This window comes from Mus caroli, unplaced genomic scaffold, assembly GCF_978045245.1.
Source record: "Mus caroli unplaced genomic scaffold, Mus_caroli_1 scaffold_2, whole genome shotgun sequence".
Classification (NCBI taxonomy): Eukaryota; Metazoa; Chordata; class Mammalia; order Rodentia; family Muridae; genus Mus; species Mus caroli.
In genome coordinates this window covers 153695781-153709842 of record NW_028227257.1, presented here as the reverse complement: position 1 = coordinate 153709842, position 14062 = coordinate 153695781, and the positions used below count along the sequence as shown (strand labels likewise).

Below are 14062 nucleotides of genomic sequence, written 5' to 3'. Positions count from 1 at the left end.
ATTAAGAAGTAAAGATAGGTCACGTGGGCAATTACTCTCAAATGTTAAAAAAAATATAGATGATAATGACAACACCCACACAAAAACTGGGAGGAAAATAATTTATAATTCAAGCCTGTGTGGTCCTCACACTGTCTCCAAAGGGGCTCTAAATACTCAAAGTGCGTCTGTAACCATCAGAATCACATACACGATAAAAGGGTAACTAACAAATCAATCACTAGAAGGGGAAGTGAAGCAGAGAAAAAAATACTGGTTAACCTAAAAGTTATCCAGAAAGGAGAAAAGAGGAATTGACCCACAGTAAACAACAAAAAGTTAAGACTTACAAATGAATAACCCAAAATCTATACTAAATATAAATGCCTCCTAGAGGGCAAAGATGGCCACATTAGAATCCCTGTAAAAATCCCAACTGGCTATAGGAAACACAGTGTAAGTACAAGGAAAGAGACAGGTCAGCTGTAACAGGCAAGGGGGAAGAGCAAAGCACCTACTTAAGGAAAGATGCTGTCGCCTCTGTCAATAGACAGACTCAGCAGTAAAACGGCCAGAGAGAACAGGCATTTCATGATGACAACAGGTTATAGCAACAAGATCTACTCACAAAAGCTCAAACCAGTTGTTTTCAGACTGTGCTATGGAATTGCCTGGACCTGGTGAGGGACCAAGCAAGTAACTGAATGACAGTCCCAGCGGCTTCCACTGCATCGGCCCACTTCAGGGCTAGCGTCCAGCCTTCAAAGTTGCTGCTAGGACTTAGTAGCCTTCAGTCTTTTGAAGGGAAGCTAGGAATAAATGAAACTATTTGGGTTCTGTAACACAGACCCCAAAGGTGACCAAGATGACTGGGAACAGAATGGTTCCTGCTACCAGAATGCTCAGCCGGGGAGTCAAGGCTGTCTGGCCCTGTGTAGACAAATGCCTGTGGGTCTCTGCAGCCCCAGGAAAATCCAGTGTGTCCTGCTGTTGGCACCTGGAGCTCTCTGCCGTTCCAAAAAGTTGCTCAGAGGCCTAGGCCAAAGCCAGTGGATCTATATGAGCTCTGGGATAGAGGAGGCTCTTAGCAGAACCTCTGGGGGAAAGAGTCTGAGGGAGCAACATGGTAGTCACCATAAACAGGAGGAAGGGATGGGGTACAGTAGGACCTGATAGCTACCTGCACATGACCAGATGACTGTTTATAAAACCTGTTCCTGAGTGACCACAAAGGCAGAGAAGGGTCTGGGTGGCCTGGATGGAGACCTGACCAGTGTAGCTAGGATCACAATGATCATGGCTAAGCACAGTTGAGGCTGAAGAACAGCTAGTTGAGTCCGACTGTGTCAGAGCCAAAGGCAAACCTCCTTGACCTCTCGGTAAGGCCAGCCCTGGGCCTCTGCACAAAGCCCTCAAGCCAGGCACGCGACTCACCCGCCCATTTGTCTCTCCTTTCCACCAGCCCTGGTCCCCACCAATTCGGCTGTAGATCTTCACCACGTCACCTTCCCGCAGTGACAGCTCCCGCATGTCTCGAGCAGCAAAGTTGTACCTGGCCACGGCTGTGCCGATGACCCGAGGTGTGAACACTATTGGGGAAGACAGGGTGAGACGTCAAACAACTGCAGGAGCTGCCCAGCCAGGGCTAGAGGTCCTCAGACTGAGCTGTGTCCCTTCCCTGGTACCTAGACTACGGCTTTGTGCCCATAGCTAGGGAAGGTCTCTGGAGGAACACTAGCCTCCAGCTGAGGGCCTGTCACACCTGCATTTGGGCATATGACACATCTATGCATGCACTTAATGGGGGGTTGAGCTATCACCACCAGTGCTGGGCCACTATCACAAGCAATAAGCATGCCATTGGTGAACAGAGCAGGCACCCATGCCTTGACCATCCCCACCCCTGGTCCTCAAACTAGATTGCAACCCAGTGGACTTGTTCAGCCCAGAACCCAGGAGTCCTGGGACAGGTGACAATGGCAGTGAGGGGACACATGGCCTTACACAGAAAGGCTTTGGCTCTGGCAGCAGAAAGCACGTCAGACTAGGGATGACTAAAACCCTCTCCTCCACACTCATTCCTGTTCCCATGGCAGCTCTCCTGGCTGCAGAGTAGTCACCAGCTCTGACCCCCAACCCCATCTCCCAAACCAGAGGCAAAGCTCTCAGTGGCCGTGAAGGATGACAAGCTGATGAGGCAGGAACATGTCCACCAGTGTGACCAGGGACAAGCCCTACCAAATGCGTCCTCATGTGCAGCAGCCTTGGTCAGATCCCCAGCCGTCCCCACCCCCCAGCACCAGGCTGCACAGTCAGGGGGACCCATCAGGCTGGGCCCTGAGCAGTAGAGGTACCTGACCAGAAGGGAGCAGAGGGGGCCTGGGGGGCAAAGCTGAGGCCCTGAGGACTGAGAAAAGAAAAGTTGTAGGAAGCGCAGGAAGCTGCAAAGAGGCAAGAGAGAGCGTAAGACAGGGTAGAGCCAAGGAGCCACGGGCGATGCCAGGCTCTACCTCAGGAGGATGCTGGGGAGGGCAGGGGCCTACTACAGGCACAGCTAGGCCACTGCTTGCTCTACAACCATGTCTTCAAAGGACACTGAGGCCAACTGTCATGGAGGCTGGCAAGCCTCTGCTGGTCTGCTCTATCTGGGGTGGGGGAAGGAAGATCCCATAGTCTTGTAGACTAGAGATATGGGGAACTCAGGGGAAAGAGCCCTGAGCTAGAAGCCAAATGCTCTGGGCCTCTCTCTACCCTGAGGTCCAGGCTGCACCCTTGTCATCAGCTTTGAAATCCCCCCCCCCCCCGTAGGCAGAGAGCTGCCTTGAACAGCCAAAGCCCCAGGGCACCCATGGAGGGATCTGTTCTCGGATCCTGCCTTACTGCTTCTCACTACTGTCAACTCCTAGCACAGGTGCCAAGAGTCAGGGGAGAAGTGTAGAACCCCTCTGCTACGTGAAATGAGAAGGGGTGTGAGTCAGGGCCACTGATAGATGTGGAGGGGGCCTGGTCCACATTCAGGGATTGGGCAACAACCCAGGGGGACAGGGAGACCTTGGCCCTTCACGTGGCCTGAGTAGATACCCCTGGACACAGGCATTACCTGGAGACCGGCTTGAGGTCCTGCTGATGGTTCGCTCCCGAGACTTGTAGGGGAACTTGAGTGTAGTGTCCAACTGCTTGAAGCTTTCCTTGAGTGAGTGACACTGGTAGTACTCCACCAGCTCCTGCAGGGGGTGCACACTCACCAACTGCTGGAGACTCAGGAGCCCTCCCACCTCCTGGGTTCAAGGCATGGGCTCCTCTGAGACCTCCCTCAATCTCACTCCAGCCAAGCCCAGCTAGGATGGCCAGTGCCTCAAAAACCTCTCCCTCAGGCGCAGGGCTCCCAAATATTTCTGAAAGAATGCTATGGAAAGAATGCCAAAGAAAAGAAACTGCTGACGACTGTGCCATCCATGCTGGAGGGAGACACACCTGCAGGGCAGAATGCCACGGGGCTAGAGCCACTGAGAGGACTGGACAGCTATGAATGACGGCCACACAAAGAGGTGTGCTGTGGCTTTGTAGGAGCTCCAAGAACCATGGCCTGGCTGCCCCAAGAGGCACCTACAGTCTCACCAGATGGTGTTTGTTTGTTAGCTCTGGGCTGTGAAGAGGACTTCAGGCACTTTCTGTTTGCCTGAAGGTCACAGGGGGTAAAGGAAATCTCCAATGTCCTGCCAGGGGAGCCATGTTTGTGACTTAAAAAAAAAAATACGGGGCCAGATATGGTGGTACATGCCTTTAATTCCAGCAAGTAGGAAGGCAGAGAGAACTCCACAGTGAGTTCCAGACCTGCCAGAGCCACATCATGTTTGTCTCCAAAAACAAAGAAAAAGGGTTGGGGTTGAGGTTGGGCCCAGAGGTAGGGCAGTTTTCTAGTATGTGCAAGGCCCTGGGCTCTGTGCTAGTACCAAAAGGGAGCGGTGGAGGTCAAAAACAACTATTTTAGTGTCACTTTAAGGAATAGAATGCCTTTAACTGCATTCTGGTGGAGCTGACCCCAAGGACGCGAGGAGAGGCTCAGCTTGAGGCAGCTGGTAATCTCGTGTCCAAGGTGACATTTGAGCTAGGGAAAGTTTTGGAGTGACCCAACTCCGGTATAACATGACTCCAACTGTTCCCAGGAATCCTCTCAAGTGTCTCTAGATTTCTCCTGGAAGAATCACCCCTCCCTAGGCAGAGAGAATGGATCATCGGGGGCAGAGTGTACAGTGGAGAGCCCTTGGGCCTCTGGCCAGGGTCTGGAGCAGTGACAGTTACAGGTACACGTACCAGGAGGCTCTCAAACTTCTTAGCTTCCGTGATATGGATCCAGCTATCTTTCTCCACCACCTTGATATGTTTCACCTCATCATTGAACCTGGATAGACAGACAGTCAGACAGCCCCAGGCTTATTCCAGATCTGCTTCCGCAAAGATCCTGACCTACACCTCTACACTGACTCTGCAGCTGCTTCTCCAGCCTTTGGCCCACTCCATTTGAGCAGATCTTCCATATCTCTCCCTGCCTACTTTAAGTCCATACCCTAGAGTCCCCACTACCAACTCTGACCTCAGTCCCTAACTATAGGAGGCTCCAAAGCACGGAACACAAGTTCATCAGGTCCCAGAGGCAGCGGCCCCGCCCTCATCATCTTTAGTTCAAGTGTATCTAACCTAGAGAGCCTTGGAAGGCTCCCAGCAAATGACAGCCCAGCCCATGTGAGGCAACACCAAGGTTCAAGATGTCACACGGACAGCAATCTCAAGCCAGTGTCCTGATGTCCATGGGTGTAAGAACTCAGTCAGTGAAGCAAGAGAACCTATCTCCCTAAATATGTCTGCACATGACCCAAACATGTAACATGGACTGAACAGTGCTCAGGGATAGAGACATCCTAGGAATGCAAGGTTGGTTCAATACCCTAAGACTGAATGAATGAGTGACCAAGCATTGCTTCACAGGACCACTGCAGACACCTACCTGTGTTCACGTGGCTTTAACATGTGCTGTGAGCCAGACCAATAGGATCCTCACTGTGGTGTCCTAAAGACTGGGCAGACACAAGGCACTGTGGACACTCCTAGGATGTGGGAGTGCTGGCTGCCATGTCATTGTGTGGGGCTGGATATAGGCTATGAATTTCTTTAGACCCTGAACATCATAGGACCTTTTGGGAAAGTGATGGCTCCTGGCAGTGTGACCTTCCTGAAGCAAGGAGACATGGGGGCCTCTTGCTCGGCTCTAGCCCCTTCTAGTTCCACAGATTCTTATCTCCACCCCTCACACCCTAGGGAGTCCCTTGAGAGCAGTGAGAGCAGGGGCCTGGCCTTAGATGCTACGGTGGTCTCTATCTGTGATCTTCCTCAGGTGCCAGATGCATATACCAGCTGTGTGTGTACCTGCCTGGGCCAGACTCTGTGGCCCAGGGTGCTTGGGACAGGCACGCTTTGAACCCCAGCCCAGTGCAGAGGTAGAAAAAAACATACCCCAAAGGAAGAGGAGAAATATTGTGTTCAGGTCCTGTGGCTGCCCAGCAGAGCCTAGTGCCCACCCGCCCAAAAGGCCATGAGGATTCCTGCATCCACTGGCATCTGTTCCCAGCCTCTGTCACTGCAGCAAGAGGCTGTCTTACTATGGCTACCAAGAGGCTAGCTAGATCACAGAGCTTGCTTCACCCAGGAGCCCTGCTCAGGACTTGCATAACCCCACTGAATCACAGCAAATTAAACACCTAGTAACAGGTCTAAGACTTGTGCCCATGGGTATCCTGGGCTGAGGAAAACAAACTTCAGGGTCTTGTTTGTTTTTTATTTGAGGAAAGATGCCCAGATCAAGGACCTGTAGCCCAAGCTACAAGGCTACCATGGGCACTGCTGAAAGTCTCCAAGGGTCCCTAGATGCCACAAAGCAGCGTGATGCGTACATCCTGCATAAGACTCACTGGATTGGCTGCCAGTAGACCTCTGATGGCACTTCTCAGTGTCCCGCCAGCCCACCTTTCTCTGAAAACACTCAACCCAGCCCTTAGCTGGATGACACGTGGCCATGGAGCCCTGAACACGTGAGGAGACCTGATGGTAGCCTGTGTCCTCTGCTTCCATCTTGTCTGGGATTTTCTAGCCTGGGCATCAGAGAGAAGACCCACTCCACCCCCCCAGTAGCAGGCTAAAGAGGGACACTTATGGGCCCAGGGCTGCAGCTCACTTGATGCTGATGGCAAAGCGTTCTGCCTCTGCTGGACGCTCTCTGATGAGGTAGGTCCCACTGGCATGAGACTTGAGCAGATTGTCCGTCTGCTGCCGTTCCATGTTGCCAGCAAACCTGGGGTCAGAAAACCAGAGCTGAGACATGATGCTGCCGGAGCAGTGCCTGGGGTGTGTGTGTGCAGGTGGAGTGGTCCTGGGGTGTGTGTGTGTGTGTGCCACCTGCCTCGGGCTCTGCTCCTTGTCTGACCCTCTAAGGTGAGCAGACACATGACTGATGGGGGGTGGGGGTATGTGGCCATGTCCTGATACACAGGGCACAATGTGGGGACCAGAACCTCAAGCCAAGCATACAAAGGTATCTGGTAAAGACATCACAGGGGAGAGATAAGAGAGCGCCACAGCCAGGTGGGGAGACTATTCAGGTCACAAATCACAAACTTCTACCAGACCCCATTTTCTAGATTCTCTGCACTACTTGAGAAGATGTAACAAGGGGGCATTTTGGGAGAGACACTCTGGAGGAGGTCAGCACCTGTGTTGAATGAGAACTGAGCAAAAAGGGCCTTTCCCACCACATATACATGTATGCACGTACATAAGCAAATAAGTAAATAAATGGGCAATGAGGTGGGGGGGCTGGTCCCCTCAGCAAAGCAACCCCCACATTCCTGGCATGACACCATGAGCTTCGTCTTCAGTGCGCACAATTAGGGTAGATCTAGGGCTAACATATTAAATCTCCTGCTGGCTGGGGTGGGGGTGGTCACTTTAGTGGTAGCCACTGGTAAGTTGCCCATACTCTAGTTAAACAAACAAACAAACAAAAAAGAACTGCCCCCCCCCAGCCCCCCACCTACAGGCAAACCCAACTAAACTCAGTGGTCACACACAAAAAAGATACAAAACTAAGAAGGAAACCAGCTGGAGAGAAGTTGGGGAGATGGAGTCACATGGACAGTCACAGGGGTACAGTGACTAAAATTCACTATATACAGGTCTGGAGTTATCAAAGGAAAAAAATAACAATTTAAAACGAAAATAACTGTGTGGTGGTTAATCTTCACTGTTGACCTGAATCACCATGGAAACAGATCTCTGGATGTCTGAGGGATTACCTAGATTAAGCTAACGGAAGTGTGGGTGGGCACCGTCCCGTGAGCTGGGCCCTCAGAATGAAGAGAAAAGGCTGAGTCAGCATTAGTTTCTTTTTTTTTTTTTTTTTTCCCCCTTTCTCTCTGTCTCTCTCTCTGTCTCTCTCTGTCTCTCTCTCTGCCTCCTGACTGGTGTGCACTGTGAATAGCTACCTCATACAATCCGAGATGCACTGTACCCAGAACTGTGAACCAGGAGAAATCCTTCTGTTTTTACACTGCTTGGTCAGGTGTTTGCCACAGAGAAATGACAAGAAACAAACACTCCATCAAGAGAGAACCACTTAATTTCTGTCAGCAACCATGCACTACCTGCAGGTCAGAGGCAGTCAGGGTAGGCATGTATGCAGCAGGCCCAGTAGAGCCTAGAGAGATGCAAGGGACAGACACTGAGGTACTAGGATGGGGCAAGGACTTGGGAACCTGCAAATGCCACATGTGAGCCTGGGGATACTGGCCTGAACTGGGAAATGAGCCCATCTGGTTTAGAGGTATGTATGCTTGCTGCCCATGTGGGGCTAAACGGCTTTGAGGACAAGTTCTTGTAGGCACTGGGCCCATGTGGGACAGAATCAGCCCAAGACTCATGATCTGTGACTATACCCAAAACACCACCTTCATCTTCTCACGTAACACACTGCCTCTTCTCACCAAAGGCATGACTATAACCCAGACCCTAAACACATCACTTTCTACAGCTTCCATGAAGCTCAATGAAGTCTGCATAGAAAAGGGCTCATTACCACACATATTGGAGCCTGCTGATCTGTTTTAGAGACAAGGAAATAGCCTAGGTGGGGCTCAATTCCCCACCCACCCCCCATCCCAGGCCCACTCATAGGCTTAGAGGGCCATACCCTATGACATAGGGGCCACCGAGTGCCCAATACTGCAGCCCACAATCCACTTACCATGGGTAGGCAGTGTAATCGATCTCCCGGGATGGTGGGCGGCCAGTAGGCGGCTGGGAAGAGAACACAGGTATATTAATGTCCCCAGGGGGCATGAGAGACAGAGGAGCTCATGAGAAGCCCAATCCTAGGACCAGCTGTCTATATGGGCCAGAACTTCATGTGGACTTAGCCCAGCACCCCTGAACTGTAACATTCCTGGAGGCACTACCAGGACTTCCTTTGAGCTGATGTGCAGGAGGGTTGACAGAGCGAATGACTGGTTTTCATCGAAGGTATGAATGAATGAGGAGCCACCAACAGGAACAAACAGTCCCTGAAAGGGAAAGGCTGGAGGCCACAAGAAATACCCAAGAGTGGGCATGAGGTAGCCACACTCAGGAAGCACAACCCCCCCCCCCCGCCCCATTCTCCTCTGCTATGGGTTCCCCAGGTCTGTCCAGAGAGCTCTGAGCATTTAAAATGTTCCTTCAAGCAGTATATGACCAGTTGGGTGAGCAGAGACAGCTCTTTGTTCCATCACTTTCGGGGGAAGTCACTTTTACTTTTAGCTGTCCTTGGGAGAACAGGAATCGAGTTTACTCTGGGACAACCCTGGGCTGCCTTTGACACCAGAGCCAAGACAGACTCAGAGGGAAGATGCCACCTAGCCTTCATTCCAAACAAGGCAATTTCCAGTTTGCAGGCTTATGTCTGGGAAGTGTCCTCCTCCCTGGGCTCTGACGGCCTGAGAGGATGCACAGCGAAGGGCAGTGGTTCTACACTAGCTTCCACTGAGTAGATGATGCCCACTGTGGTGGTTCAAATGGAGCCCACAGGCTCATAGATTTGAATGCTTAGTCACCAGGGAGTGAAACTGTTTGAAAGGATTAGAAGGATTAGGGGGTGTGGCCTTGTTGGAGTTTGAAAAAGACCACATCATGCCGTGTTTCTGTCTGCTGCCTTCAGATCAGGACGTAGCTCTCAGCCACTGCTCTAGAGCCATGCATGTTGCTTGCTCCCACCATGCTCCATTATGGTGATAACAGACGAACCCTCTGAAACTATAAGCAAGCCCCAATTAAATGCATAGCTTCTTTGGTCATGGTGCCTCTTCACAGCAATAGAACACTGACTGAGACATCCTCAGCTCCCAAACCTCCAATAGACATTGCACCTCTGTCCACCCCTAGGCTCTGCCCCAGATGCTGCTCATGTGGCCATCTAGCAAGGACAACCCGACATGCTGGCCCTAGCTCTCTACATCTTGGATCCTGTGAGCTTGGATGCTGTGAAGCATCAGGGAAAGGACTCACCCTTCCATCCACTGGGCAGGGCTTCACAGATGAGCTGGGAAAATACCCTGACTTCCTGGTTTGAACCAGCCGCCCCTGGAGGAGTAAGCGATGAGGAGCCATGAGGGTGCCTGCAGCTGACAAATCCCAGGCCTGACATGAGTGCCACCTTTCTCCTGGAACCTTAGTTGACCTCTCCACCACTTGGAGGAGAGACGAAGGCATCCCCACTTTAGAGATAAGTAATGCCAAGGCTCAAGAAAACAGCCAAGTGTCTCTGCAAGTCTACCTAAGAAACAGGTGACACCAGAGAGGTGGTAAGGAAGATGAAGACCTGGTGCGATGGTTTGTCAATACGACACAACCTGGAATCCTCTGAGAAGAGAGTCACACTGAGAGACTGTGTACAGCAGGCTGCCCTGCCTCTGGGCCTGAACTGAGACGAGAAGACCCAGCCCGAGTCAGCAGAAAACTCCCTGGGTTTGGGTTCTGCTCTGTGCAGGAGTGAGGAAGGTGAACTGGGTACTGCATGCAACCCTCCCCTCTGCTTTTGACTGTGGATGTGACAGGACTGGCTGCCTCAAGTCCCTGCCTGACTTCCCTGCAAGGATGGCCTGTAACCTGGACCTGGGAGCAAAGAAACCCTCCTCACGCTGGATTGCTTTCTGTCAGTGTGTTCCATCACAGCAACAGTATAAAACTGTAACACCTAGGATACAGAGCATCCATCCCTCAATATCTTTATGACACCCAGGATGTAGAATACCCATCCCTAAGTACCTCTGTGACACCCAGGATGCAGAGCATCTATCCCTCAGTTCCTTTATGATACTCGGGATACAGAGCATCCATCCCTCAGTACCTTTATGACACTGGGATGCAGAGCATCCATCCCTCAGTACCTTTATGACACTGGGATGCAGAGCATCCACCCCTCAGTACCTCTGTGACACTGGGATGCAGAGCATCCATCCCTCAGTACCTTTGTGACACTGGGATGCAGAGCATCCATCCCTCAGTACCTCTGTGACAACTGGGATACAGAGCATCCATCCCTCAGTACCTTTATGACACTGGGATGCAGAGCATCCATCCCTCAGTACCTTTATGACACTGGGATGCAGAGCATCCATCCCTCAGTACCTTTATGACACTGGGATGCAGAGCATCCATCCCTCAGTACCTTTATGACACTGGGATGCAGAGCATCCATCCCTCAGTACCTTTATGACACTGGGATGCAGAGCATCCATCCCTCAGTACCTTTGTGACACCCAGGATGCAGAGCATCCCTCTGTATCCTTCAGCTCTTGTGCTATGTGTCTAGCTCAGTAGTCTGGACTCAATTACTGATGGTGTCCTTGAGAGAATAAGACACTACAAATATCACCAACCTTTATCCTAACTCTGTACTTCAAGCTAGCCATGTATTTTTGGGGTTCCTTAGGGGCTGGGACTCAACAGAGAGGGTACTAAAGGTTTAATAAGCTCCAGCTCCCAACTGTAAAGTATTCCACAAGAACATGATGGGGCCTGTAGTTGTCTTCCTCCCACTAGTCAGGGCCCTGGGGCCAGTCCCTACACTGTGAGCTGTTGCTGACCACAATGGGGGCATTGAGGACAGGGCAGGGCATGATGGGACGGAATCTGGTGAGGCCTGTGGGGTCCACCAAGGCAGGAAAGTCAGGGCAAACAAGAGTCTCAGTGGAAGGATGCTGCATCCCACCTGGGTGACAATCACCTCTGTGAAGACATTGCAGAATTCATGTTTAGAATGGAGGTGGCAGAGGCCATGATAAGCAGCCTCTCCTATCACTGTATGGCATCACCCCTAACCTAACCTCCCTGCTTTGGCCATGGGGGGTGCACAGGGAAAGGAGCAAGGCTGTACCCCACCTCCAGGACCCAGGACTCACTTCCCACCAAGGAGAATCGGGGTCACCCCGGAGCAGTTCTATCACGTCTCCTGTCTGGAAGGTCAACACAGGCTTCCCAGGAGGGGCGGGGTTACCATGGTAATTCTGCACAGCAACCATCTTGGGACCTAAGGTAGAAGAAAATGGCTCACTTAGTGACTTTGTCCTTGCTGACAGCTCCCCTCCATCACTAACCCTTCCTGGTCTGGGGAACCCTTCATGAAACTGTTGCCCAACGCATACACACAAGAGTATATCACCCCTTCTGTATCCTCCCCATAGGGCTCCTACATCTACTAAGTTAACACAGATGCCAGCATATTCCAGTAACAGCTACTTATTTTTACATGGAATTTTATGTCTCTCCCAGACACCACTGAGCTAGATCTACAGTGTAGAGCTAGGGAGCCCCGTCCCCCACTGCCCCGTGTTAGAGATGAGGTACCACAGAATGGGTGAGAAGTGGGCCTGGGACTACAGGAGAGAGATAGGCTGAGCACCCAAGTGTGGATTGTTGTTTACATATAGGTGAGGGCAGGCACAAGATGAGGTGAGTGCCTGTGATTGGCCAGTGGAAAAGGAAGGCGGGCTGAGAATTTTAGAGCCAAGTACAGAGAGTACAGAGGGAGAGAAGAAGGGAAGGAGAGGAGGAGATAAGATGGAACCTATAGGAAAGGAAGAGGAGCCAGAACCATACAGTCCTGGGAGCCATAAGTACTGGGATTTCTTAGATAGTTAATTAAATAATAAGTAGGGTGCGTTTGCCCCATCTAGGTGAGTAGCTTGTATTTATCTCAATTAAGTTGTGAGTTCATCGTGTGGGCATTTGGTGGGTTGAGAATTTACTCATATAAATCTGACTGATAAATCACAAGCCTCTAGAGTTTTGATTTTACCGGGTTACAATCCGCAGCATCGCCGCATGGGGCTAGCCATGGAGGTGATGAGATGGCCGGGGCCAGGGAGTAGCCGGCGCTAGCATGGGATGGTGTCTTCATGCAACACCTAAGAATCTGAGGCTATCCTCAGATGGGGTCACCTGGCCCCAGTCTCACCCCAAATGTTCCAAAAGATCATGGAACTGTCTTGTCAGGCCTGGTCCAGGTCACTATAGCCCAACAGTGGTAACATCTGGGTGGGGTTTGAGTTTCCTCTGAGGAAGCTCAGGTTTCATTCAGAATGTTTAAACAGCCTGGGCAGCATCCAGGGGCACAGAAAAATGGCAGTAACCCCTGGGCTTCTTGATCATTCAGGCTTGGTGCTTAGCCTGGCACCTCTACGAACTGTGGATGGAAAGCACTTGGTTCTCTGAAAGTGGGCTCTAAGTCAACCTTGGGAGGCAGCCGAAGAGGCGCAGACCCAGCTTGTTGGGAGGATACAGACTGCAGAAGTGGCTGAGTTCGACATACTCACCTGGTCCTGCTCCAGGAGCATCCTGTGAGAACAAGGACAGATGTTAGGGAAGGTGTTGCACTTCTGGGTCCCACATCAGCACCGCCCCATGACATGAGTGTCAAGCCATGCCTCCAGTAGATAACTGTGACACTATTTCCCTCTCCTAACATCTGTCATACCCAACCCTGGGCTCCTCAATCCCACTCTACAACCCCAATTTCCACCTCCCCAAGGACGCCTCCCTGACCATCTCCCAGCCTCTGTTCTGGACACGCCTTGGTCAGCACGACTAAGTGCTGTATGGCAGAGGCATCTCCATGCCCTTGTGGGGCTCAGTGAGCATCCATTCAAGGCTGGATAACAGGGCTGGATCAACAGCTTTCAGGAGACATGGCTTACGTTCTGTAATGACTTCAGTGATTACGTGCCCATGGGCATGCTGTACCACAGAGGTGCAGTTGGAGAGCACTAGGGAGATAGAGTGCGTGAGCTGCTAAGACACACGCCAGCTACTGAGCCACCAGGGGAGCATGCACAGAGACATGTTTCTACGCTGCCAGGGTCCTAAGCAATAGGAAGAGCTGGGAGCACTCACCACATCTGCAGGTGAACCTGTAAAGGAAGCAAATCAGGGGTCAAAGTAGAAGCCTTGACAGAGAGATGGCCTTCACAGTATGCATTCCCCCGACTGGAGGGCTGGCTGACCGCAAGGCGCTCCCTTCAGAGGCTGATCATATACACACATAGACCCAGCCTCGTACCTATGAAAGTTACCTTGACAGCATATTCTGACTTCCAGCTCTAAGGAGCCATAGGGGGCTCGCAGACCGGAAGTCGTACATGAGAAAGCCTGGGCTTCTCTACATGGGCCAACTCTGAATGGTGACAACTGCCAGAGTCACCTGATGGTGCCTGGGGCTCACAGGACAATTTCTACACCTTGTTGGTGATACCTGCCACAGGTAGGTGATACAGAGGTGGGTGTACAGGTCCCCTTTGCTATCATCCTCTAAGACCATCCCACATACCCAAGGACACCAGTCACTCAGCTGTCATGTGGGAGGGAAGACATACCCCAGTCATTGGTAGGTGGTCCTTCCACCTCAGCATGGGTCAAAACAAGGGCCATTACAGCTACAGTGTATGACTGGGGGACCTCAATAACCCCAACTATTGTGGCTGAAGACTGCTCTGGGAACATCTGA

The 14062-nt window shown here is 51.6% G+C and overlaps 1 protein-coding gene across 4 annotated transcripts in view; it reads right to left on the bottom strand.

The window, feature by feature from the left end:
• Vav2 (vav guanine nucleotide exchange factor 2) overlaps nucleotides 1-14062 on the bottom strand; it is a 163809-nt gene that overhangs the window by 3659 nt on the left and 146088 nt on the right. For 2 of the 4 annotated variants that reach the window (XM_085835084.1, XM_029469945.2), the window contains 10 exons: nucleotides 13453-13469; nucleotides 12876-12897; nucleotides 11463-11590; nucleotides 9568-9642; nucleotides 8273-8325; nucleotides 6209-6325; nucleotides 4294-4381; nucleotides 3080-3203; nucleotides 2334-2420; nucleotides 1414-1568 (listed from right to left, as the gene is read on the bottom strand). In XM_085835084.1, coding sequence (XP_085691210.1) covers nucleotides 1414-1568; nucleotides 2334-2420; nucleotides 3080-3203; nucleotides 4294-4381; nucleotides 6209-6325; nucleotides 8273-8325; nucleotides 9568-9642; nucleotides 11463-11590; nucleotides 12876-12897; nucleotides 13453-13469 — 866 coding nt within the window. The remainder of the gene's footprint in view (nucleotides 1-1413; nucleotides 1569-2333; nucleotides 2421-3079; nucleotides 3204-4293; nucleotides 4382-6208; nucleotides 6326-8272; nucleotides 8326-9567; nucleotides 9643-11462; nucleotides 11591-12875; nucleotides 12898-13452; nucleotides 13470-14062) is intronic. The other 2 variants (XM_085835085.1, XM_021183383.3) reach the window with 1 other exon arrangement.